Source organism: Lithobates pipiens, unplaced genomic scaffold, assembly GCF_037356315.1.
Source record: "Lithobates pipiens isolate NorthernLeopardFrog02 unplaced genomic scaffold, aLitPip1_a1.2 Scaffold_3, whole genome shotgun sequence".
In the NCBI taxonomy this organism is placed as follows: Eukaryota; Metazoa; Chordata; class Amphibia; order Anura; family Ranidae; genus Lithobates; species Lithobates pipiens.
Window position 1 is genome coordinate 230,377,908 of NW_027507790.1, and position 23,944 is coordinate 230,401,851.

At 44.6% G+C, this 23,944-nt stretch overlaps 1 protein-coding gene across 1 annotated transcript in view; it reads left to right on the plus strand.

The window, feature by feature from the left end:
* AGXT2 (alanine--glyoxylate aminotransferase 2) overlaps nucleotides 1–23,944 on the plus strand; it is a 121,136-nt gene that overhangs the window by 71,086 nt on the left and 26,106 nt on the right. Inside the window, exons 4-6 of the mRNA XM_077462874.1 lie at nucleotides 6,121–6,244; nucleotides 13,467–13,561; nucleotides 14,498–14,591. Of these exons, the coding sequence (XP_077319000.1) occupies nucleotides 6,121–6,244; nucleotides 13,467–13,561; nucleotides 14,498–14,591 (313 nt within the window). The remainder of the gene's footprint in view (nucleotides 1–6,120; nucleotides 6,245–13,466; nucleotides 13,562–14,497; nucleotides 14,592–23,944) is intronic.

The window sequence follows — 23,944 nt, forward strand, 5'->3', positions numbered from 1 at the left end:
ATTACAGGACTACAATATAAAACGCCAAATTTCCATGCACAATAATTGTACCGCTTTCAGCACCTAAAACCAGAACTAATCATACCACCAGGGAGGTTAAAACACTCCAATTTTTCGCCACAGCGCGATTTGCACGCTGCATTTTCCTCCCCCCCTACACTACGGCTAAAACTGAATGCCCCACACCCTATTTATAATAAGACTCCACCTACAGACAAAAAAGTGTCCCTATAAATTTTTTTACAATTCTGGCAACTATGTAACAGCAATATTTCAGTAGAATTAGGCCATTAGGCCTCCACCTACAGACAAAAAAGTGTCCCTATACATTTTTTTACAATTCTGGCAACTATGTAACAGCAATATTTCAGTAGAATTAGGCCTCAGGCATGCCATCAGCATCTGTCTCAAGGGGTCGCAATGTGGTTCGACCAGCCCGTACCCAAGTAGAAGACTGCCAGATAGGGTGGCGTGTCCCTGCACTTTACCTACTCCTCCAGAACCTCTCCCTGACTCTAAGCACTTTCACCGTCAGACAGGTTGACGTGACCCTACTGCATTAGAAAGATTTTCTCTCACTCTTCAGGTGAGAACATTTTTACCAGAAAAGAAGAAAGGGAAAATCTCCAACTGTGGTCCCTGAGACAATAAGTGGAAATATCTCTGACTGAATTATGAAATCCCATTAGATGTTCTAATCCTTCCCCACATTCTAGACTAAATAAAAAAAGTTTTGGTAAAAGATACACTTTAACCATTAATCTGAGTTTTTTTTGTTTTATGATCCACTGCAGCCAGATTCTACAGGAGTTTCACTGTGCTTCTTGTCAAGACTGCTGCATATATTTCTATAGAACTATGATTCTCAAAGTTCTGTAGACCGTAATGACAGATAATAGTGACCCGCAGGGCAGGACTTAGGGTGGTGGGGGCCCCTGGGCTTGAGTCACTTTTGGGCCCTACCTTCTATACATTACCGTATTTATGGGCATATAACATGCACCCAAAGTTTTAAACGCCCATCAATGCAGCCTTGTCCAGTGTCATTTGCAGCCTTGTCATTGCAGTCTTGAAGTTTAAAAATGGCGCCACCAAGATACAGAGTCCTGTGTATCTTGGTGGCTCTCCTGTCCTCTTGGCGGCTCTTAGCGGCTCTCGGGTCCTCTTGGTGGCTCTCGGGTCCTCTTGGCGGCTCTCGGGTCCTCTCACAGTCCCGAGCGGAGTTGAGAGTAGCCGAGTGTACTCGGCTCGGCTCACAGTTACGCCCATTCCCTTTGTTATGTCCATCATAGGGTGGGACTGGGTGTGACTGTGAGCGGAGCCGAGTACACTCGGCTATGTTTCTCGGCGGGGTCCCCTATTGGGCGGGGCCCATGGGCTTGAGCCCAGTCAAGCCCAATGGTAAGTCCTGCCCTGGTGACCCGTGTCCACATCTTACCCTTTAAAACTCATCACTTTAGGACAGATGTGATTTTATCTCATCTTGTACCCTGGTTCCTTCATTGTATTTTTGTCCTTCTATACCCCTTTTCAGACCACCCTGCCACATTGTTAATCAACTATCCCTCTCTCAAAATGTTCACCCTCCTCTGGGCCAGGGACCTCCTGCTGTAGACAGATAGGTCCTTATTTCTTGTGTTATGTGTCGCTGAAGTAAACTGAACACAACTGAATCTGGGCATGATTTACTGAAATTTCAGGTGGGACAAAGTGAGCCTGTAGGCAGGTGCACTGTACTCCCTATTGCAGGTTAACTGAACTGACAATGCAGAAGGGAAGGAAGTTGTGAGGAATTTGGTACCACTATGACTTTCTGCAGTCACAAGGAGACAGCTGTCCGGTTGAATGCTGTCGCCCCGCGTGACTTCTTCGGCCATCTTGGGTCAGGCAGAGTCTATTTAAGAAAAATGAGGAAAAAAAACTGCGCTATAGGAAATCAAAACAAAACAAAAATCAAGCAGCAATTGTTCTGTATGACATAATTACAGTATAGCAATAGTATAAAAAATAAAATTGCGCTAATGATCATAATAAAATAAATAAAAAAAATAAATAAATAAATTGATGAATTCATTAAAGTGGAAATCCAAACAATCCATGTAAGAGTCCACCAGTGATTCAGATAGTGAGTCTTGATTATCCCTGATGATAAATCCACCATCAACCACCTCGTGTAAACAGTGCTGATCCCCCCATTACAAGGGATCAAACAGCGCCTATGGCTTATAACCTAGCCTGGGCCTGTCTCCTGGTAATACAGTTCTTCTGTACCCAGGACATCACTCTTTCAGATGGATGAGTAGTGTAGCAACACAAAAGGCTCCACATAGCATAAAACCTTTTAAATATGTACTAAGATGTAAAGTAATGCACTTACAGCAATGGAAATGGATAAAAGCCTTGAGTTTGGTGTGCCGGCCGGCACATAGCCAAACAAACCCATCCTTCTGGGACATGAGGGGGATAGGTGATGTCAGCGCTTCGCTCCATCCTACGGGTTTCATCAGAGATGGCGTCGTCCAGGGACACGGGCGGCACGCAGCATCACCCTTTCAAATAGCATACATAATAAGCCTCGATCTGAACCATGGGTCGCACTGAACCGTGGCTTATCTAATGCACAAACCTTGTTTCTCAGATTTTAAAGGGGTTGCAAACTCTTGTGTTTTTTCACCTTAATGCATCCTAAACATCAAGGTGAAAAAACTTCTGACACTGACCGCCAGCTCCCCATTTTACACACCTGAGCCCGTTTGTTCCCTTGGCGGAGACGTGCTGTACCTCTCTGCCCTGGGTTCTCGGCTCATGATTGGATAGATTAATAGCAGCACAGACATTGGCTCCTGCTGCTGTCAATTAAATCCAATGACCTGGGGGGCGGGGCCGAGGCTGGTATTCTGTGTCTATGCACACAAATGCTGGACTCGGAGAGTGCTTCTCCTAAGGGGTTTACCGATGTGAGGAGGAGCCACAAGCGCAGTTGTGGGACCCCAGAAGAGGAGGATTGGGGCCACACTGTGCAAAACGAACTGCACAATAGAGGCAAGTATGACATGTTATTTAAAAAAAAAAAAAACACAGGAAATATCAAAGCTTGTACAAACCCTAAGCTTCAGCAGAGTGACACCTAGTGGCCAATAATAAGTTTGTCACTCCTTCAAACAATCAATTCTAAAATTAAGGTAAAAAAAATATCAAAAATCAACCCCAAATATAGAAGAGCACCATTGAATATTAAAAATTTGAAATTCCTTATCCAATTTCTAATTATTAAGCATAAGCAATTTGAGGCCCAAATCGAAGTGCACACAAGAATATATCACAATGATTGAGCATACAAAAAAGATAATCTCCATAAAATTTAAAAGAGACATAATTGGTTACCCAAAATTTAGTCAATAGTAACACAACCATAAAAACTAACCAATAAAATATCTCTCTCACCAGGGAAATTCCTCTCCAATGGGGCCTGAACTTATCAATACCCAAAAAAAGAGTATTACAGGGGTCCCTGTTGTGCATCATATCATAATGCCTAGATACTGAATGATTTTTCAAATGTCCAAGAGGTGCTTGTTGAGACAAAGCCAACAATCTTCCTATCCCTTATGGGGCTGGGAGCAAGACAGGATGGGGAGAGGGTAACAGGAGTCAGGCAGAGAAGACGGAGGGGGATCAGGCTTCAGGGCAGGGGTCCAGGATCACAGGAAACAGGATATCAAGGTAGCAAACACAGGTCAGGGCACAAGGAAACAATACCAAGGCAGTGTGTGCAAGCAACTGCCGGGTATAAGTACACCTCTTGCAATCAGGTGTTTCCTGATTGCAGGAGATGATGTCGGCTCCAGACTGACGGGAGACCCCCGCTGGTGGATACCGGAACTGTGGCCCATAGATCTGGGAGTGATAGTGCCACCAGCAGGTGAAACCTTTCCTGACAGTAACCCCCCCCCCCTCGAAGGAGCAACTGCCACATCAAGCCGGGCAGCGGGTAGGGGCACATCAAGCTGGGCAGCGGGCACAGAATCAGCAGGTTGGGCATCAGGAACTGGATCATCATTCTGGGTATCAGACTGGATGTCAGGCAAAGGCACTGGAACATAAGGCCAGGCAGAGGGAACTGGAACATCAGGCCAGACAGAGGGTACTGGAACATCAGGCCAGACAGCAGGTACTGGAACATGAGGCCAGACAGCGGGAACTGGATCATCAAGCTGGACATCGGGCATCGGATCATCAGACTATACAGCAGGCACTGGAACATCAGGCTGGGCAGCGGGCACTGGAACATCAGGCTGGACAAAGGGCACTGGAACATCAAGCCAGACAATGGGGACTAGGGCACCAGGCTGGGTATCAGGAACTGGATCATCAATCTGGACATCGGGTATTGGATCATCAGGTTGGACAGCAGGCACTGGAACATCAGGCCGGGTAGCAGGCACTCAAACATCCGTCCAGACAGCGGGCAGTGGAACATCGGACTGGCTTTCAGGAACTAGATCATCAAGCTGGGCATCGGGCAAGTCCAGTCATTATCATCCTATGAAATGAACAGATGGTCTTGTATTTGATTTACACTGGGTCAGAAGTACCCGTCATGGACTATGAGTTCTACTCCCAGCAGATCTGGACTCTGAACCAGTTGGAACCCTCCTGACTGTCCCTGAAAGCCAATAATCTACCCATCATGATGGAAGGAGTTACCTGGATATGGATAAAGAAAGATGACCAAGTAGTGGAGCGGGTCGGGGTCGATTTTCCCAGGAAGCCTCCCTTTTGGGTGTGGAATGGCCAGGCAGCATTCTGCTCCTTGTGGCAAATCCTGTCTGCATCTTTCAAGTCTACATGCCACTGTTACTGTTCGTAAGTTGTCTCCAAATGGTCATTGCTTCCTGCCGGGCCAAGCTGCTTTGTGTTGGACCTTTCTACAATATATTGCTATTATTATACTACTATATACTACTATACTGCTATTACCCAACTTGGACTCTGTGTGTTTACTGCCCCGCCACACCATTCTGCACCTTGCTTACAAGCCATGTTCATTTCAAATATCCAATCATGTGCACACGTTTTTTCTTGAAATCATTCGAACACATGTCCACTGCAGCACATATCATGCTTTAGGAAATTAAGCCTAGCTTCACATAATTTTACCTCACTTTTCCCTATGTCACTTTTAGTAAATCAGGCCCATAGTAATAAGTTCTTCCCTAATGTTAAGCATGACAGGGCTGGTGGAAATGTGGAAGGAAATGTGCTCTATTTTCAGCAGAGCAGATAAAGAGAGACCTCAAGACACATGTTTACATAAAATCACAATCTGAGAAACACTGCTTTAGAACAAATCTTGTAAAAAATTGGATAGAAGCCAATCAATATTTATTTCAGAAGAGGATGACTCCTGAGTTATATGTATATGGGGCACATCAGGCCTCATCAGTTCATCGCCCCCTGTCTCTCCTACAGTGTGGAACCATACAGGAAGTAAAGAGGGCAGGAGCGGCCGGTCCTTTAGGGGTGCAGGGTGCCACCCCTCTGCATGGCGCCAGATTCATAGCTTTTTTTTTATGAGTTTTTTTTTTTTTTTTTCAAGTGCATGATTAGAGCCTGAGGCTCTAATTGGCTTGAAAAAGGTTGGACTCGGGCGCAGAGTACTGTGCTCCGAACCCACCCACTTGTGACACTAGCAAATTATTATTTGAGATTGTCTTCCGGCTTCTCCTCCCGGCCAATCACGACAGGAGGTGGATCGTGGTGGTCGGGAGAAGAAGCCGAGGAAGGCATTAAGGGGTGAGTGCGGGGAGACCATCACCATGAGGGGTGAGTGCTTGGGGACCGTCACCATGGAGGGGCTGAGTGTGGGGGGACCGTCACCGTGGAGGGGCTGAGTGCAGGGGGACCGTCACCGTGGAGGGGCTGAGTGCAGGGGGACCGTCACCATGGAGGGGCTAAGTGCGGGGGGACCTCCATCACTGTGGAGGAGCTGAGTGAGGAAGGGCTGTCACCATGGAGAGGCTAAGTGCAGACAGAGCACCACTGAAAGAGGGATTATTTAAAAGAAAACATGAATAGCTACACCACAGATACTAATATTACTGTTCTTTGTAATTGTAGGAAAGTTGTAGAAGCAGCAAAAAGACAGATTGACCGTCTCTGGCACACAACCAATATTTACCTGCATTCGCCAATCCATGAATACGTTGAGAAGCTGACAAGTCGGATGCCTGAGAAACTAAAGGTATTAAACACTTATGCATAAGCAATGGCTATTTTTTTTTAAATATCAGCTATAATCAAACTAGATCTCTGTTTTGAGTGGAGTAGACCGGGGCTGGCATATCCATCAGACCGTCCTTAATTTTAAGTAGCCTGGTGGGGAGAGGTCCACAATGCGGTTATAACAAGTGCTGAGTTTGCTGGGAGCTGGGCTGCATTTTGCCTTCAGTCTTGGTGTTCTCTACATATTTCCTAATAGAATACACCACAGGTGGCTACACATGCCTTCACTGGTCACCTAGACACCATGGAATGCGTGGCTCAAATGTCAACAATCTTCTTTAGCATGGTTTCTCAAACCAGTGGCCCTTAAAACTAAAGGCAAAACTTAATTTTGGTTAGCATAAGAGAGGGTTATAATCCCTGTATAGTTTTTCTGCTATAAGTGTTCAATTGGGAAGATTTCTCTTCACTTCCTGTCCCATGGCTAAAATTGGAAATGTGAGGTGATCCCTCCAAAGTGAGTCAATCCCTGTTTGTCACCAGAATTTGTGTCCCCATTGGAAGATTTCCACTCTATTCCTTTTTTAGTGACAACCCAAAATTTGGGATTTCACTTGTGATAACAGTAAACAGGACAAATATAGAGCGTGAATCTCCCAAACACAGACAGCAATAAAAACCTGATAGGTGTTCTAATCCCTGCCCCCACTATCTCCCACATCCTGTTGGCTGAAAACGGGTCACAGGAGTGCAGAAAGAACTGCACTCCTGTGATTCATAGGAGAAGTACAGCCTGTGATGAACTGCCTGGCATTCCGCCTGGGTGTCTCCGCCAAGATGCAGCTTCCTCCACTCTGGAACCAGGAACCAGGTATTATAGCTGAGAACTGCACTCAAGAAATAGACAACACTAGCTTATGAAACTCAAATCTGGTGCCAAAGAAAGTCACCAATGGTGAACATAACAAAGACTCTAGCAGACACTAGCTTATGTGCAAACTGGAACTCTTTATTGAAAATTCACACAGACTTCATACCATACAAAAGCAAGAGCTTGATCACATTATCCTAAACAATGAAAACTTTAAACAGTAATATTATCAGTACACCTAACAATGCATCTAATGAACAGCTAACATAAATGCATAAATATACCACAATAGTTCGGTAACGAGGTAAAGTGGAGGAGGTATCTGTCACAGTAGAGCCAAGGAGAGCTGCAGAGTTGGAGGGGGCTGGATGAGGGTGGAGATAACAGGAGATTACAGAGATCCATGTGTATTCATTGAGAGAGGAGAAATGTGCAGGCAAGCAGTGGTGTGAGTGTGTGTGTGTTAAAATCCAGGAAGTGAACAGGCAGCAACTTCAGCTGCCCAAAGTTAAAATGGCTGCAACCAGACTTAGTGGAGGGAGATTTCTGCAGCATAAAAAATCACAGTATATATAAAATAATATGCATATAAGTGGTTGGAGGGAAGCTTCAGAATGGCAAAGATGTTTTTTATTACAAATTGTGTGAGCAGACAGTAGTTCCTCTTTAATAAACAGATTCATAAAAAGCAGTAGGAGACACCAGAATCAGGTTGTTTGAAGTGATTATATTCTGCTGTGAGTCTCTCAGTCTAGGAGGGGGTTGAAGCAGTCAAGACTGGCTTTGGCTGCTGATTCCATACCCCAACAAAACACAGAGGCCCCAAGGAATAGGAGGAGCCCCCTCAAAAGCCAGAGCCCATAGTCAGTAGGCAAGCAGGGGCTTTTGGAGGCTACCCTGCAGTCCCCTCCAAAAGCCTGGTTAGGTCTGTCACACAGCCAAAATAGCTTTGGTCATACTTTTTTTTTTCCTGTTACAATGTTTTTATTGACACATAAAGGGAAACTAGATGCCAAATTCCCATGCAAGGTATATAAACATGAAACATACTGTAATACAGAGATTAATGCTAAACACAAAGAAAAATGTGCTATAAGATATAGATTATAGACTAACAGTGGCCCTCAGGCCTGGGCCAAGGGTCAATGCGGAATGCCTGAGCCTGCAAACTCAGGGGCTGAGTTGGGCAAGGGGAGCAGAACTGTCCGCAATAATGGGGAGAATAAACGCAAACTAAGCACAGGACAAACAAAAAAAAAAAAGGAAACCCCCCACAGCGGGGGGAGAAAGGGAGGGGAATAGCAGAACGGCAGGAAAGAGGCCCAGAAATAGAAAAGGGTAGGAGGAGAGGCAAAGAGGAATTTTGAGGAAACTTTGAGGAGTTTTGTATGGAAGTAGTGGAGGATACTGGTCATTTTTTCATGGATCATGTGGGTCGGTCATACTTCTCCTTTAAGTAGAAGTAGCTTCCCATGATGCACCACAGAGTTTTCCAATGGGAAGAGGAAATTCCAGTATACTTGTCATCCTGCTATGTAATGGGGTCTAGTGCTGAGTGGGTATACTAAGTATGTAAGAGGAGGGGTAGGCAGGTAAATGGTGAAAACTTCCTCCATGTTTCCCATTAACTCATTGGGCGCCAAGTACTGGGTCACATGAGAGGACCACCCCTGGGGTGGGTTCTTCTAGACTACGCTAGGCACCTGTATTAGGGTCACTGCTATACACATGGGGTACCTTTTTTTGAGCCACACTCACGATCCCGTAGATGACAAACATGAACAAACTCTCTTGATGTATTGAGCATCACCATGATCACTTATGCAATTACCTTTGCGTAGGATGAGAACCTCAGTGGCGTGAGTTTGCTTCCATTGCTATGGGAGGCTGACCACTTGAGGAAGGAGTACAGAACACACCTCCCTCACTGCTAGAGGATGTCCAACCTGACATAGGTACGCACTACTGAGACTGCTTTAACCGACTGTAAACTTCCATTGCCCATGGCAACCAAATGTAGTACTGTAATAGGATGTCTCTTTAAGTACTGTCCCCATACCCCAATGTGCCTAGTGATCCAAAGCTGGAGACTGTGTGTGCCAGTTACTTGCATTACACTCCTTTCAATAATTTCAGATTGGGCACGAGGCAAAGTTTTACTTTTTACTTTACTTAGAAAAAGGTGCAAATGTGACACATGCACAAGAAATTTTTTTTTTCCTACATCCCTAACTCAGGCATGTTCGCTGCCCCACCATACCTTAGCTGGTGTCGTTCAGGGGACTACAGGTCTCAGCAGCCCCAGGCATGTTGGCAGGCTCCTCTCTGCAGACAGGGTTTAAGAACTTTGACTGTGTTTAAATAGATTCAGGTGAGAAGGTAATAAATTAATCTGCACTGTGATTTACTGCTTGGAACAGTAATGGGGTAATCTGCTCTCCTGAAACTTTTCCAATATGTATGGCTGGGTGATCAGGTTTTTTTTGCCCCTTTGCACAGGTATAATAAAACAATTTTAATGGTGTATTTAACAGACAAAAAGGGAGCAAAGAGAAATGTATAGTTCACGAACACGTTAATGTTTTTTAGCAGCAGTGTTGTCAACTGCCCATATTTTTACGGGCAGCCCATAAAAACAAGACATTTCTCCCTGCCTGTAAATGTCCATAATAGGACAAGACACCTTTCTCCCTGCCCGTAAATGTCCATAATAGGACAAGACACCTTTCTCCCTGCCCGTAAATGTCCATAATAGGACAAAAGTGCCCGTAAAAATAGCCGTGACCAGTTCGGCTTGAAACTGCGTATGCGCAATTCCAGGGAGCTGCCCGAACTGATCCTGTATTCGGCCAGCACCGGCAGGTGGGGCCGCCCGGGGGCTGGATTTGATAGAGGCTGTGTGGCACGCTACTGGTGAGGCAAGTGATGTCATGGCGCATCACCCGCCAGGCATGCCAGCCTTTAAGAACAGTCACCAGGAGCTGAGCAGGTGGAATGGAGGAGCCTTCGTGGTGCCGGTGGTCTGTCCAGACAATCCAGATTCCACAGGGACAGAGTGATAGCCCGGCAGCTGCCCAGGCATCCACAGCACAAACGGACTAGCGCAGGGCAAGCTTGCGTTCTCAGACTTTATTACCTTAAGGTATGGTTGCAGGAGGGTGATGGTGGCAGGAGGGTGATGGTTGCTGGTGACAGGAGGTGATGTGGGTAGGAGATGATTGAGGGATGGTGTGATGGAGACAGGAGGTGATGAAGGGATGGCGACAGGAGGGATGGTGTGATGGAGGGATGAAAACAGGAGGTCTTTCGAATTGGGGACATCAATTTTGGTGATCCCCTCAGTTTTTGTGGTGGTTATGGAACAGATATTAAGAGGAAATCTCTCCATTTGGACAAAAGTAACAAAAACTGATGGACTATTATTATATTGATGCAGCAAAGTCACGGGCCTCTTTTGACCTAATAGTTACCTCCAGAGTTATGGAGAGCTGACATCCTTCAGTGTAGAGTGAGTTACAAGGCATGGTTAAAAGGCATGGTGGATGTAATTCAAGACGAACAGGTGGACGCCAGACACTTTTTGAATGCAAAGAGATTTGTTGTCTCTTAAACAGAACTGTGGGAGAGAGGGTTAGGGCCAGGACACCCTTGAGTAGATGCAAAGATAATTAGCAGACTCCGAGATTTCTATAGATAGACAGCTATACAGGTGAAGGCCTCCAGCCGGACACCAATTCTGTGTAGGTAGGGCCACTGTCCTCTATGGCAACAATCTTGTAGCTATTACTATCGGTAAAGGCATTCAACTATCTGCAACATGAACAGTTCTCTTTACCCCTCACTCACTCACTGTGGGTCTTCACTCAACGAGCTCCCAGTCTTTCTCACTAGACTTCAGATCCACTAGCCACTGGATCCCCTGTAGCACTCAGTATCTTCCTCAAGCGTCACCCCCACTTCCCTGCTGGGTCCCTGGCTTGGCATGCACAAATACTCTTCAAGCTTCACCCCTGCTGGCACGTTAAGTCCCTGGCTTGGTACTCCACAAGCGTCACCTCTGCTGTCCCGCAGGGTCCCTGACTTGGCACTTGATGAAGTTTTCCCACTTCTTCACCGTCCACGGCTGGCGGGAAGTCTGCTTTGGTACTGGCTTCAGCTTATTCACAATGGTCTCTGGTAGCAAGGTGGATGGTCCCTTAGTAGCGACAACTTTCCTTCTACCTCCGACCATGACTGGTTCTCCGGCCGGTGGAACCATTACTTCTGGTTGGGCTACAAGCCCGCAGTCCCCGCCCTACACAGCTTTCCTGATTCTGGATAGGGCCTCAGACAGCCTAGCAGCCAGATGCCACCCAGGATAGGCATTAGGTTCCTGGCCTAGCAGCCTGGGGCAATACAACACACATCCACCCAGACAGCCATACAGGTGGCACAGAACCCCGATCACCTGACCTCATCCAAATAAATAGGTTCTCCCAGCAGGCCAAGGGCTGAGACACCCCATTCATTCCTAATCTGTCCTTGTCCTTGTCCTATCTCATGTCACCAGATACCCAGCCATCTAGCGACAGAAGAGAGAAGTGCAGCAATTCCAGAATTAGGGTGAAATCAATTGACCTCCTGACAATTGGCTAAGGCAACTATCGCTTGACAAATAAACTTAATAGCAACCCTGCCTAAACATCAGGATGCTACATCGAGATAACAGAAATATGTTTTTTTTCATTAATTGAAATCACATTGCTATTTGCATAGTGTACTTGTTTGTAGCCTAAATACTGAAATGTGCACTTAAAACTGTAAACTTGGCTGTGTAAGTAAATTTCAATCTGGTAGGTTGGCAACACTGCTCAGCAGTAGCCAATCCCAGCAGTATGATTATGTAGATGCTGAGGGGTCAATTTACTAAAACTGGAGAGAGCAAAATCTGGTGCACTCGTGCATAGAAACCAATCAGCTTCCATTTTATTTATTTATTTTTTATCAAAGCTAATTGAACAAGCTGAAGTTAGAAGCTGATTGGCTACCATGCACAGCTGCACCATATTTTGCACTCTCCAGTTTTAGTAAATCAACCCCTGCATGATTAAGAAAATACTGAATATACTACACAAGCATATATGTATTTTTCTATTCACCCCACACTTAGCTATATTGATGTTTCCCAGCACAAAGCAGGATTCCTTGAGACAACATCAATCCTGCTGTGAAATTGCACAGGCACAAAAATGCATTATTTAGATATATAACAAATCAACTGAAGCAGGTAACACCACAGTCACAGCAAGCAGAACTTCCCATATGTAATATTCTGCAGTGAATGAGAACAAAAACCAGTTCCACATAAAAGGGGTTGTAAACCTTTACAACCACTTTAACCTACAGGTACGCCTAGATTAAGGCTTAGGAGATATTTGCAAGAATAACGGCACCGCTGTCTACGGCACATGCGCCGTAGACATGGGGCGCAGGTGCACCGAACGTGCTGTTTCTAACGGCGATCATGCCATTAGTGGCGACACCAGCGCGCATGCTCGGAAGTGACATCAACGGCTCCGGCCAGTCACAGTGTCAGAGCCGCGATACCCGGAAGTCACTCTGAGTATCGTGGCGGTGACGGAGGTGGTGACTGAGGACCGCTGCTTCGATCTCAGGTAAGTCATTCATAATGAGCTAGTATGTTATGCATACTAGCTCATTATGCCTTTGCCTTGCAGGGTGTCTTTATTTTTTTCTTAAGAGGCTTTACTTCCTCTTTAATAGTAATATCTGCTACATCCTGTATATAGATGAAACATGTATACTGAATCACACCAAACTTTAAAAACAAAGTTCAGCTTCACTGCTTGCCCCTACTAGCACAGGAGCCTGCTCTCTCCAATCCCAATTCCTGCACATGTGCGCTCCTCTTGCCTGTGGCAGTAGCTCCTAACTCAGCACTGCTGCATTGGAGGAAACAGTAAACTGTGCGTGTGCAGGGAAATTTCGGCAAGACTTTGGGAGGTACGTAAATATCCTACACCTACAGCAGGGCTGCTATTCAACTTTCAACAAAGCTGCACAATTTGTTTTCATCTACAGGCTCTCATTATCTGCAAAGGCATTTGTTTGGGAAAGGTGAATAAATCCTTTAAAAGAAAAATACTTTTTGCCAAATTTTACATGGACAAGCATCTCACAAAATAATGTGCCGCATGCTGCAGTTCGCGTTCTGAATTTAAAAAGTTGGGGAGGAGTAACAATAGAACAATGTTTAACCACAAGATAAAAAAGGTGAATGTATGTACAAAATGTTTTTGTGGATGCACGAAGATATACATATTTTTATTTAAGTATTGTATGTATCTATTTTATTGTCCTTCACATGCAGATTGTGTACCTGACTAACAGTGGTTCAGAGGCCAATGACGTGGCAATGTTTATGGCAAGACAATATACGGGAAACTTTGATATAATTAGTTTAAGGTAAGCTTGGGAAATATCTGGGTGCTGGCTGGCAATGTGACAACTCTGGACAATGCCTGAAAGCCTGTTGTGTCAGAGAGTTTGTGGATTGAACTGAACTCCATGTCCCCAGCCTCTGTCCTGTACCAGGTCCCCAGCCTCTGTCCTGTACCAGGTCCCCAGCCTCTGTCCTGTACCAGGTCCCCAGCCTCTGTCCTGTACCAGGTCCCCAGCCTCTGTCCTGTACCAGGTCCTCAGCCTCTGTCCTGTACCAAGTCCCCAGCCTCTGTCCTGTACCATGGCCCCAGCCTCTGTCCTGTACCATGGCCCCAGCCTCTGTCCTGTACCATGGCCCCAGCCTCTGTCCTGTACCATGGCCCCAGCCTCTGTCCTGTACCATGGCCCCAGCCTCTGTCCTGTACCAAGTCCCCAGCCATTAGTAGAAATATAAAAATCTCAAGTGAGATATATTCTGTAAATATATATCTCAATCAATAACGAACCATGGGATACCCACTCAGATATGTAACTATATATATATATATATATATATATATATATATATATATATATATATATATATATATATATATATATATATATAAAAACACGTATATTATAAACATGTGTATGCCTGCCCAAGCGTATGATTTTCTTTACTTCGTTGCTATGGGCTCTAGCCCCAGATCTTTTGTAGACTTAGCAACGCTCTGCTGTCCATACTCCTTGCTACCCTCCTATGTGCCTCTTGCGTTCTCTCCACAATAAATTGCCAGGATTGTTTTCATGAGCAAGAAATAAAAATTATTGTATTTAGTGGTCAGTTCCGCTATCATTTCCCCTCCTTAGACCAGCCTTTCCTCTCTCGTTGCCATTTATGAGCAAACTGACAGGTTTTCTTGACACTAGCTGTTGCATTATGCTATTTTTTGTTTTTATCTATTTGTTATTTCACAGAAGTGGCTATCATGGGGCCAATCCATACTCACTAGGATTAACAGCGCACTCTAGTTACAAGCCTGGAGTGGCCAATGGATTTGGTTGTCACACGGTAAGATTCGATACTCAAGTTTGGATGTGTAGTTTATTCAAGTTCAGAGTCCATACAAATTTATGAGCATGCAGATTTGGGCTCAGGAAATCGCATATCGCTACAGTGGGTTCAGTGGGTGCAGCTGTGATGGGGCCAACAATAACTACAGCTTAGTTGTGGTAGCTCTATATCCACGTTACAACCACATACCTAGCATATTCTATCTGCTCATTGAGGCTGTAGGCTTAGGAGGCCTTTTAAGTATGTTCACAGTTTCTTTCATCTATAATGTGCTCAAGGTTCCTGCTAAACTACATGTGAAGGCAAATCTTTTTTTTTGGTAAGAATTGTATAGAGTAGTGAGGGTTTAGAACTTATTCCAACTAGGGATGAGAACAACAACAGTATATACTCACCAACAGTTCTTTCATATAGATGCACAGCCCTTTTTAGAGCAATAATCTTTAAACAACCTGGCAGACTAAAGTTAAACCAATTCCCCCATCCACACATTCAAGGTGGATGGAGGAACCCTCCCCGCTGTGTCATTGTATTCCGACAGCAGGACTCCTCCATTGCCGAATACACTGATCAGGGCTGCAGCCACTTGGCTGACTGCGCTGATTGAAGCAAAATTTTCCAACAAGCTTGTGCATGAGAACGATTGACTTCTCATGAGCAGGAATGGCCATAGATAGATCAAAAAATCTCTGGTCCCTGCTGAACCATCCATCATCTATGGTCATCTTAATACTTCTGGTAACAGTACAAAAACTTGAGCTCTCTAGCAATATTTTCTATATCTATAACCAAAAAATGTGAAAAGAAATTACAATTTCATAAGTACAAGTACATAGGCAGTATACATTTTACCCTATAACTTGTCCCATTTAAATTGACACTAAAATTATGTTTCTGGTGCAAAGCATGGCAAAGTTATTTACAAATGAAGAAAAGGCTTTTTTTCCCACAATTTTGAACTTTTTTACAACACTGAAACAATCAATAATGAATGAATAATAAAAAAAAACAAAAAAACAATAGCAGTAAAATAATAGCTAATTAGAGAACAGTAGGAAGGAATTATTTGGAGCTGATTTGGTTAACTAAAGGTTAAAGGTTAACCACTTGATGGAAAGTTTTACCCCCTTTAAGATCAGGGCATTTTTTGCTATTCAGCACTGTGCTACTTTAAAGCGGAGTTCCAGACGTTTTTGTGTTTATTAACCACTTCAGCTCCGGACCAATAAATACCTTAAGGACCAGAGGTGTTTTTGCAATTTCGCACTGCGCTGCTTTAACTGGTAATTGCGCGGTCATGCAATATTGCACCCAAACGAAATTTGCGTCCTTTTCTTCCCACAAATAGAGCTTTCTTTTGATGGTATTTGATTGCCTCTGCGATTTTTATTTTTTGCGATATAAATGGAAAAAGAGCGAAAATTTTGAAAAAAAATGATATTTTCTTCTTTTTGTTATAAGAAAAATCGAATAAACTAAATTTTAGTCATACATTGAGGGCAAAATTTATTCAGCCACATGTCTTTAGTAAAAAAAATGTCAATAAGCGTATATTTTTTGGTTTGCGCAAAAGTTATAGCGTCTACAAACTAGAGTACATTTTCTGGAATTTACACAGCTTTTAATTTATGACTGCCTATCTCATTTCTTGAGGTGCTAAAATGGCAGGGCAGTACAAACCCCCCCAAATGACCCCATTTTGGAAAGTAGACACCCCAAGGAAACTGCTGACGGGTATGTTGAGCCCATTGAATATTTATTTTTTTTGTCCTAAGGGATTGAATAATGACAAAAAAAAAAAAAAGTACAAAAAGTTGTCACTAAATGATATATTGCTCACACATGCCATGGTTATATGTGGAATTGCACCCCAAAATATATTCCGCTACTTCTCCCGAGTACGGGGATACCACATGTGTGGGACTTTTTGGGAGTCTAGTCGCGCACGGCATCCCGAAAACCAATCACCACCTTCAGGATTTCTAAGGGTGCAAATTTTTGATTTCACCCCTCACTACCTATCACAGTTTCGAAGGCCATAAAAAGCCAAAATAGCACAAAACCCCCCAAAATGACCCCATTTTGGAAAGTAGACACCCCAAGCTATTTACTGAGAGGCATGTTGAGTCCATGGAATATTTTATATTTTGCCACAAGTTGCGGGAATATTACAAACTTTTTTTTTTTTGTACAAAGTTGTCACTAAATGATATATTGCTCACACATGCTATGGGCATATGTGAAATGACACCCCAAAATAGATTCTGCTGCTTCTCCTGAGTACAGGGATACCACATGTGTGGGACTTTTTGGGAGCCTAGCCGCGTACGGGACCCCGAAATCCAAGCACCGCCTTCAGGATTTCTAAGGGCATAATTTTTTTATTTTACTCCTCACTACCTATCACTACCTATCACAGTTTTGACGGCCATAAAATGCCAAGATGGCACAAAACCCCCCCAAATGACCCCATTTTGGAAAGTAGACACCCCAAGGAAACTGCTGATGGGTATGTTGAGCCCATTGAATATTTATTTTTTTTGTCCTAAGGGATTGAATAATGACTAAAAAAAAAAAAAATGTACAAAAAGTTGTCACTAAATGATATATTGCTCACACATGCCATGGTTATATGTGGAATTGCACCCCAAAATATATTCCGCTACTTCTCCCGAGTACGGGGATACCACATGTGTGGGACTTTTTGGGAGTATAGTCGCGCACGGCATCCCGAAAACCAATCACCACCTTCAGGATTTCTAAGGGTGCAAATTTTTGATTTCACCCCTCACTACCTATCACAGTTTCGAAGGCCATAAAAAGCCAAAATAGCACAAAACCCCCCAAAATGACCCCATTTTGGAAAGTAGACACCCCAAGCTATTTACTGAGAGGCATATTGAGTCCATGGAATATTTTATATTTTGCCACAAGTTGCGGGAATATTACAAACTTTTTTTTTTTTGCACAAAGTTGTCACTAAATGATATATTGCTCACACATGCTATGGGCATATGTGAAATGACACCCCAAAATACATTCTGCTGCTTCTCCTGAGTACAGGGATACCACATGTGTGGGACTTTTTGGGAGCCTAGCCGCGTACGGGACCCCGAAATCCAAGCACCGCCTTCAGGATTTCTAAGGGCATAATTTTTTTATTTTACTCCTCACTACCTATCACTACCTATCACAGTTTTGACAGCCATAAAATGCCAAGATGGCACAAAACCCCCCCAAATGACCCCATTTTGGAAAGTAGACACCCCAAGGAAACTGCTGATGGGTATGTTGAGCCCATTGAATATTTATTTTTTTTGTCCTAAGGGATTGAATAATGACTAAAAAAAAAAAAAAAAAAAAATGTACAAAAAGTTGTCACTAAATGATATATTGCTCACACATGCCATGGTTATATGTGGAATTGCACCCCAAAATATATTCCGCTACTTCTCCCGAGTACGGGGATACCACATGTGTGGGACTTTTTGGGAGTATAGTCGCGCACGGCATCCCGAAAACCAATCACCACCTTCAGGATTTCTAAGGGTGCAAATTTTTGATTTCACCCCTCACTACCTATCACAGTTTCGAAGGCCATAAAAAGCCAAAATAGCACAAAACCCCCCAAAATGACCCCATTTTGGAAAGTAGACACCCCAAGCTATTTACTGAGAGGCATGTTGAGTCCATGGAATATTTTATATTTTGCCACAAGTTGCGGGAATATTACAAACTTTTTTTTTTTTGCACAAAGTTGTCACTAAATGATATATTGCTCACACATGCTATGGGCATATGTGAAATGACACCCCAAAATACATTCTGCTGCTTCTCCTGAGTACAGGGATACCACATGTGTGGGACTTTTTGGGAGCCTAGCCGCGTACGGGACCCCAAAATCCAAGCACCGCCATCAGGATTTCTAAGGGCATAATTTTTTTATTTTACTCCTCACTACCTATCACTACCTATCACAGTTTTGACGGCCATAAAATGCCAAGATGGCACAAAACCCCCCCAAATGACCCCATTTTGGAAAGTAGACACCCCAAGGAAACTGCTGATGGGTATGTTGAGCCCATTGAATATTTATTTTTTTTGTCCTAAGGGATTGAATAATGACTAAAAAAAAAAAAAAAAAAAAAATGTACAAAAAGTTGTCACTAAATGATATATTGCTCACACATGCCATGGTTATATGTGGAATTGCACCCCAAAATATATTCAGCTACTTCTCCCGAGTATGGGGATACCACATGTGTGGGACTTTTTGGGAGTCTAGTCGCGTACGGCACCCCGAAAACCAATCACCACCTTCAGGATTTCTAAGGGTGCAAAGGCCATAAAATGCCAAAATAGCACAAAACCCCCCCAAATTACCCCATTTTGGAAAGTAGACACCCCAAGCTATTAACTGAGAGTCATGTTGTCTGAACGAAAAAAAAGAGATTGATCGGTGGGTATGCCCACCATTAGATACCTCCCTTCATCCACCCACTTCTAATGATGGACATACATGCACCATTTATATATGCCGAAGCATGGGGGCATCCTCCCGCAAAAAAGTTATGCCGCGTACATACGTTCAAACTTTTCCATGGGCAAGCCCCCTGTCGGAATTTTGACCGTATGTACGCGGCATTAGGAGCAAAATCACTCCTCCACCCCTTATGCCCCCATGCTTCGGCATATATGCTCTTTTTTAACTGTGGTGGTGAAATCACCGCCTACAGCACTGGAGTCACGGCTTTATGTATCGTGGGAGCAAACGCTGTTGCTGTCAAGATAAATAAATCCGCGCTGCAGCTGAATGGCGTACCTGCTAAGCAAATTATGGTTAACGTTAAAACAAAGTAACATCCCAGTAAAACCTTACCATACCATACCTGCAAAGCAATTGCCAAAAAAAAACTGTAAAAAATAAAACATTTTTTAACACAACCTGTGCCTAAAATATATATATGCCGAAGCATGGGGGCATCCTCCCGCAAAAAAGTTATGCTGCGTACATACGTTCAAACTTTTCCACGGGCAAGCCCTCCGTCGGAATTTTGACCGTATGTACGCGGCATTAGGAGCAAAATCACTCCTCCACCCCTTATGCCCCCATGCTTCGGCATATATGCTCTTTTTTAACTGTGGTGGTGAAATCACCGCCTACAGCACTGGAGTCACGGCTTTATGTATCGTGGGAGCAAACGCTGTTGCTGTCAAGATAAATAAATCCGCGCTGCAGCTGAATGGCGTACCTGCTAAGCAAATTATGGTTAACGTTAAAACAAAGTAACATCCCAGTAAAACCTTACCATACCATACCTGCAAAGCAATTGCCAAAAAAAACAGTAAAAAAAAAAACATTTTTTAACACAACCTGTGCCTAAAATATATATATGCCGAAGCATGGGGGCATCCTCCCGCAAAAAGTTATGCTGCGTACATACGTTCAAACTTTTCCACGGGCAAGCCCTCCGTCGGAATTTTGACCGTATGTACGCGGCATTAGGAGCAAAATCGCTCCTCCACCCCTTATGCCCCCATGCTTCGGCATATATGCTCTTTTTTAACTGTGGTGGTGAAATCACCTCCTACAGCACTGGAGTCGCAGCTTTATGTATCGTGGGAGCAAACGCTGTTGCTGTCAAGATAAATAAATCCACGCTGCAGCTGAATGGCGTACCTGAAAACATGAAAAATGGTTAACAATAACACAGTAAACAGTAAAGTATAAAAAATTTGAGAGAAGAGAGAGAGAGAGAGAGAGAGAGAGAGAGAGAACAATAAAACGACAACTATTTTTGGTTTTTATATTTTATATTTTTTTTGTTTTTTTTATTTTACATTTTTTTTTTTTTTTTTTTATACACTTTTTTTTGAACTGTAAACTGTAACTGTAACGGTTCGGGTCTCTCAAAATGCGATGGCATCTTGGGAGACCCTGTGTAAGTGTGCCTAGCCTGTGAAATGCTGTACCCTACGCTAATACTTCACTAGTGTGTGGTAGCGTTCAAAACACTCACCCTGACAAAGACCAGGATTGCCAGGACAGCGTGGACAATAAGAACGGGTGTCACGCCTATATCCGCGCTTGCTACAGACACGACATCTTTTTTGGGGGGCTCGTTGGGTAGGGGTACTCGGGAGGACATAAGAAAAATGCCTCTCATGCAGCCGGCTTACTGCATTTGGTTGGGAATGGTGAGGTACAGAACCGTCTGGAAACAGAAGCTCTGTGACAACCTCTCTTTGGAAGAAAAGAAAGGTTAATGTTCCGCCTGAAGTTTTGTATAGCACAAAAGCATTCAGCAAAGCCAATTGAAATAAGTAAGCAGACACTTTTTTGTACCAGCGTCTGGTCTTACGGGAAGTTAGATACGGCGCCAACATCTGGTCATTGAGGTCCACCCCTCCCATATTTTTGTTATATTCGTGGACACAGAGGGGTTTCTCCACAATACCAGTCGCCGTAGAAATTTGGACCGTCGTGTCTGCATGAAGGGAGGTAAGAACGAAAACATTCTTATTATCCCTCCACTTCATAGCGAGCAAATTATTACACCGATAGCAGGCTCTCTCCCCCAGCCTAAGACGGGACTCTACAAGCCGCTGGGGAAAGCCCCGGCGATTAGGTCGCACGGTGCCACATGCTCCAATCTGATTATCAAATAAATGACTAAACAGTGGCACGCTGGTGTAATAGTTGTCCACGTACAAGTGGTACCCCTTTCCGAATAAGGGTGACACCAATTTCCACACTATCTTGCCAGCGCTTCCTATGTAATCAGGGCAGTTCTCCGGCTCTACGTAACTATCTTTACCCTCATAAACCATAAAGCTCCATGCATAGCCTGTGGCCCTGTCACAGCACTTATAGAGCTTGACCCCGTATCTGGTACGCTTGTTGGGAATGTACTGTTTGAATGACAAGCGACCAGTAAACTTAACCAGGGACTCATCAACGCAGACAACTTTTTGGGGAGTAAACAAGTCTGCAAAACGTTGGTTGAAGTGGTTTATGAGGGGCCGAATTTTGTAGAGCCGATCGTATTCAGGGTCTCCACGTGGACGACAAAGTTCATTGTCACTGAAGTGCAAGAACCGCAAGATCTGCTCGTATCGTTTCCTGGACATGGAGTTAGAGAACACGGGCATGTGGTCAGCCGGATGCGTGGACCAATAAGCCCGCATCCGCATAAATTTGTGTGTGCCCATGTTGAGGGAAAGGCCCAAAAACGTCTTAAATTCGGAAACCGTAACTGGTTTCCAATCTCTGGCAAGAGACGGCAACTGGGGATTAGCGGCGATGCGTTGACCAGCATATAAATTGGTTTGGTCCACAATAGATCTATAGAGATCTTCCGTGAGATACAGAGAATAAAAATCGAGTGGCGTAAAATCATCTGTATCCACCTGAATACCGGGTTGGGCAGTGAATGGGGGAAGTACGGGTTCTGCAGAAGTGGTGGGCACCCAATCAGGATTGGCGAATTCTGCAGGAAGGGCACTATGGGTACGACGGGCCTGTCTTTGTCTTCTTCTTGGTGGCAGCGGGACACTACTTGTGCTTGCCACCTCGCCAGCTTGAACTGCACTTATGGGACTCGCCACGTCACCACGTGATACTGCAGTGCTGGATGTACGTCCAGGGTGTACTAGGCCGCTGGTGCTTGCCAGTTCACCAAAAGGATGAGCGGCGCTAGTACTGGCTCTATACTCCATACGAGGGACTTGCGGTTCCTGCACCTCAACAACATCAGAAAATCGGGGTCGGGTACGCCTGACAATAGCAGGGACCTCTTCTTCGTCGTCAGAGCTATCTGACATGGAGGCGCTGTCCTCTACAGGTTCGTATTCTGAGCCTGAATCTGACAGATCAGTGTCTTCCTCTTCACTATCTGTCATGCTCAGAAACGTGTAGGCCTCTTCACTAGTGTACCTTCGCTTTGCCATTTTGGGCTCTAAATTTAGGGGTACAGTAGTGAGACTCACAGGTAAAAAAGCACCTAGCCTGTCAGCGACTGTATAAAACGCTACCAAAAAAAACTGTTAGCGATCGCAGGGATCAGGCCTGACTCTGCGAACGCTGCAGTTATGTGTGTTGTGTTTTGTAAGTGACAGTGATCGATCGATACTGCACTTGGGTGGGCTGGGCTGGGCTGGGCTGGGCAGAGGGGCAAAACGCAGGTGCTAGCAGGTATCTGGGCTGATCCCGCTAACAATGCGTTTTTTTAGAACCCTAAATTGCTGGGCACGCTAGTATAGATCTGATCAGATCAGATATTGATCTGTTCGGATACTATACCACTAAGGGAGGTGTATGCTTTGCGCGTGTGTGTTAGCGGTGCTGGCACTAACCTAGCACTGCCTGGGGCGACGCAGACCCTTTCTGACCCTAAAACCAAATTTATATCACCCGCCGGGTGATCAGGGGTTAAAACCTTTATTGGGTATTTATATGGGGGTACCTGAAGCTTTATAAAAAGCTGACGGGGAACCTAAATAACTAAATAACTAACTGGCTAACCAGCGTCACCAGTGACACTTATGCAGCGATCGCTGGTGAAAGGGTTAACTCTAGGGGCAATCAAAGGGTTAAAACCTTTATTATGTTATATATCGGGGTACCTAACGGTATAAAAACCTGGCGTTGAACCTAAAAAAAAACTAGCTTCCTAGCGGGACCAGTGACACTATTGCAGCGATCAGAAAAACGATCGCTTAGTGACACTGGTAAAAGAGGGTGAAAGGGTTAACTGGGAGGGCAATCAAGGGGTTAAACCTTTATTAGGGGGGGGTAGGGGGCTACCCTGGACCTAAAGGGGCCTAACACTAGCTGCCCTTACACTTTTTACAGTCACAACTGACACTAAATGTAGTGATCAATAAATAAATGAACACTGCATTAGTGACACTGTGACTGGGGGGGGGCGGGGGGCCGATCGGGGGGGTGATCGGGGGGTGACTGGGGTGAAATGTGTGCCTGTGTGTACCTATGTGTCAGTGGACTGTTGGTGCACTTACTTGCGTCTTCACTCCTCGCTGTCCGGTTCAAAAAGACCGCCACGAGGAGTGTGACATCACTTCCTCCTCCTGTGTTTACATTTTCACAGGGGAGGAAGTTCGTCACTGGCCAGGAGTGATCGAGAGGGGATGGGCGGAAACCAACGGCCATCCCCTCATCGCCGATCGCTCCGGCACCGAAAGGGACCGCCGTATCTAGCGGGAGGGGGTCCGATCGGACCCCCCACCCGCTAGAAGGCAATCACGTACATTTACGTGATTGTGCCTGCCCGTGCCATTGTGTTGACGTACATTGGCAATACGGCGGTCCACAAGTGGTTAAGCGCTTG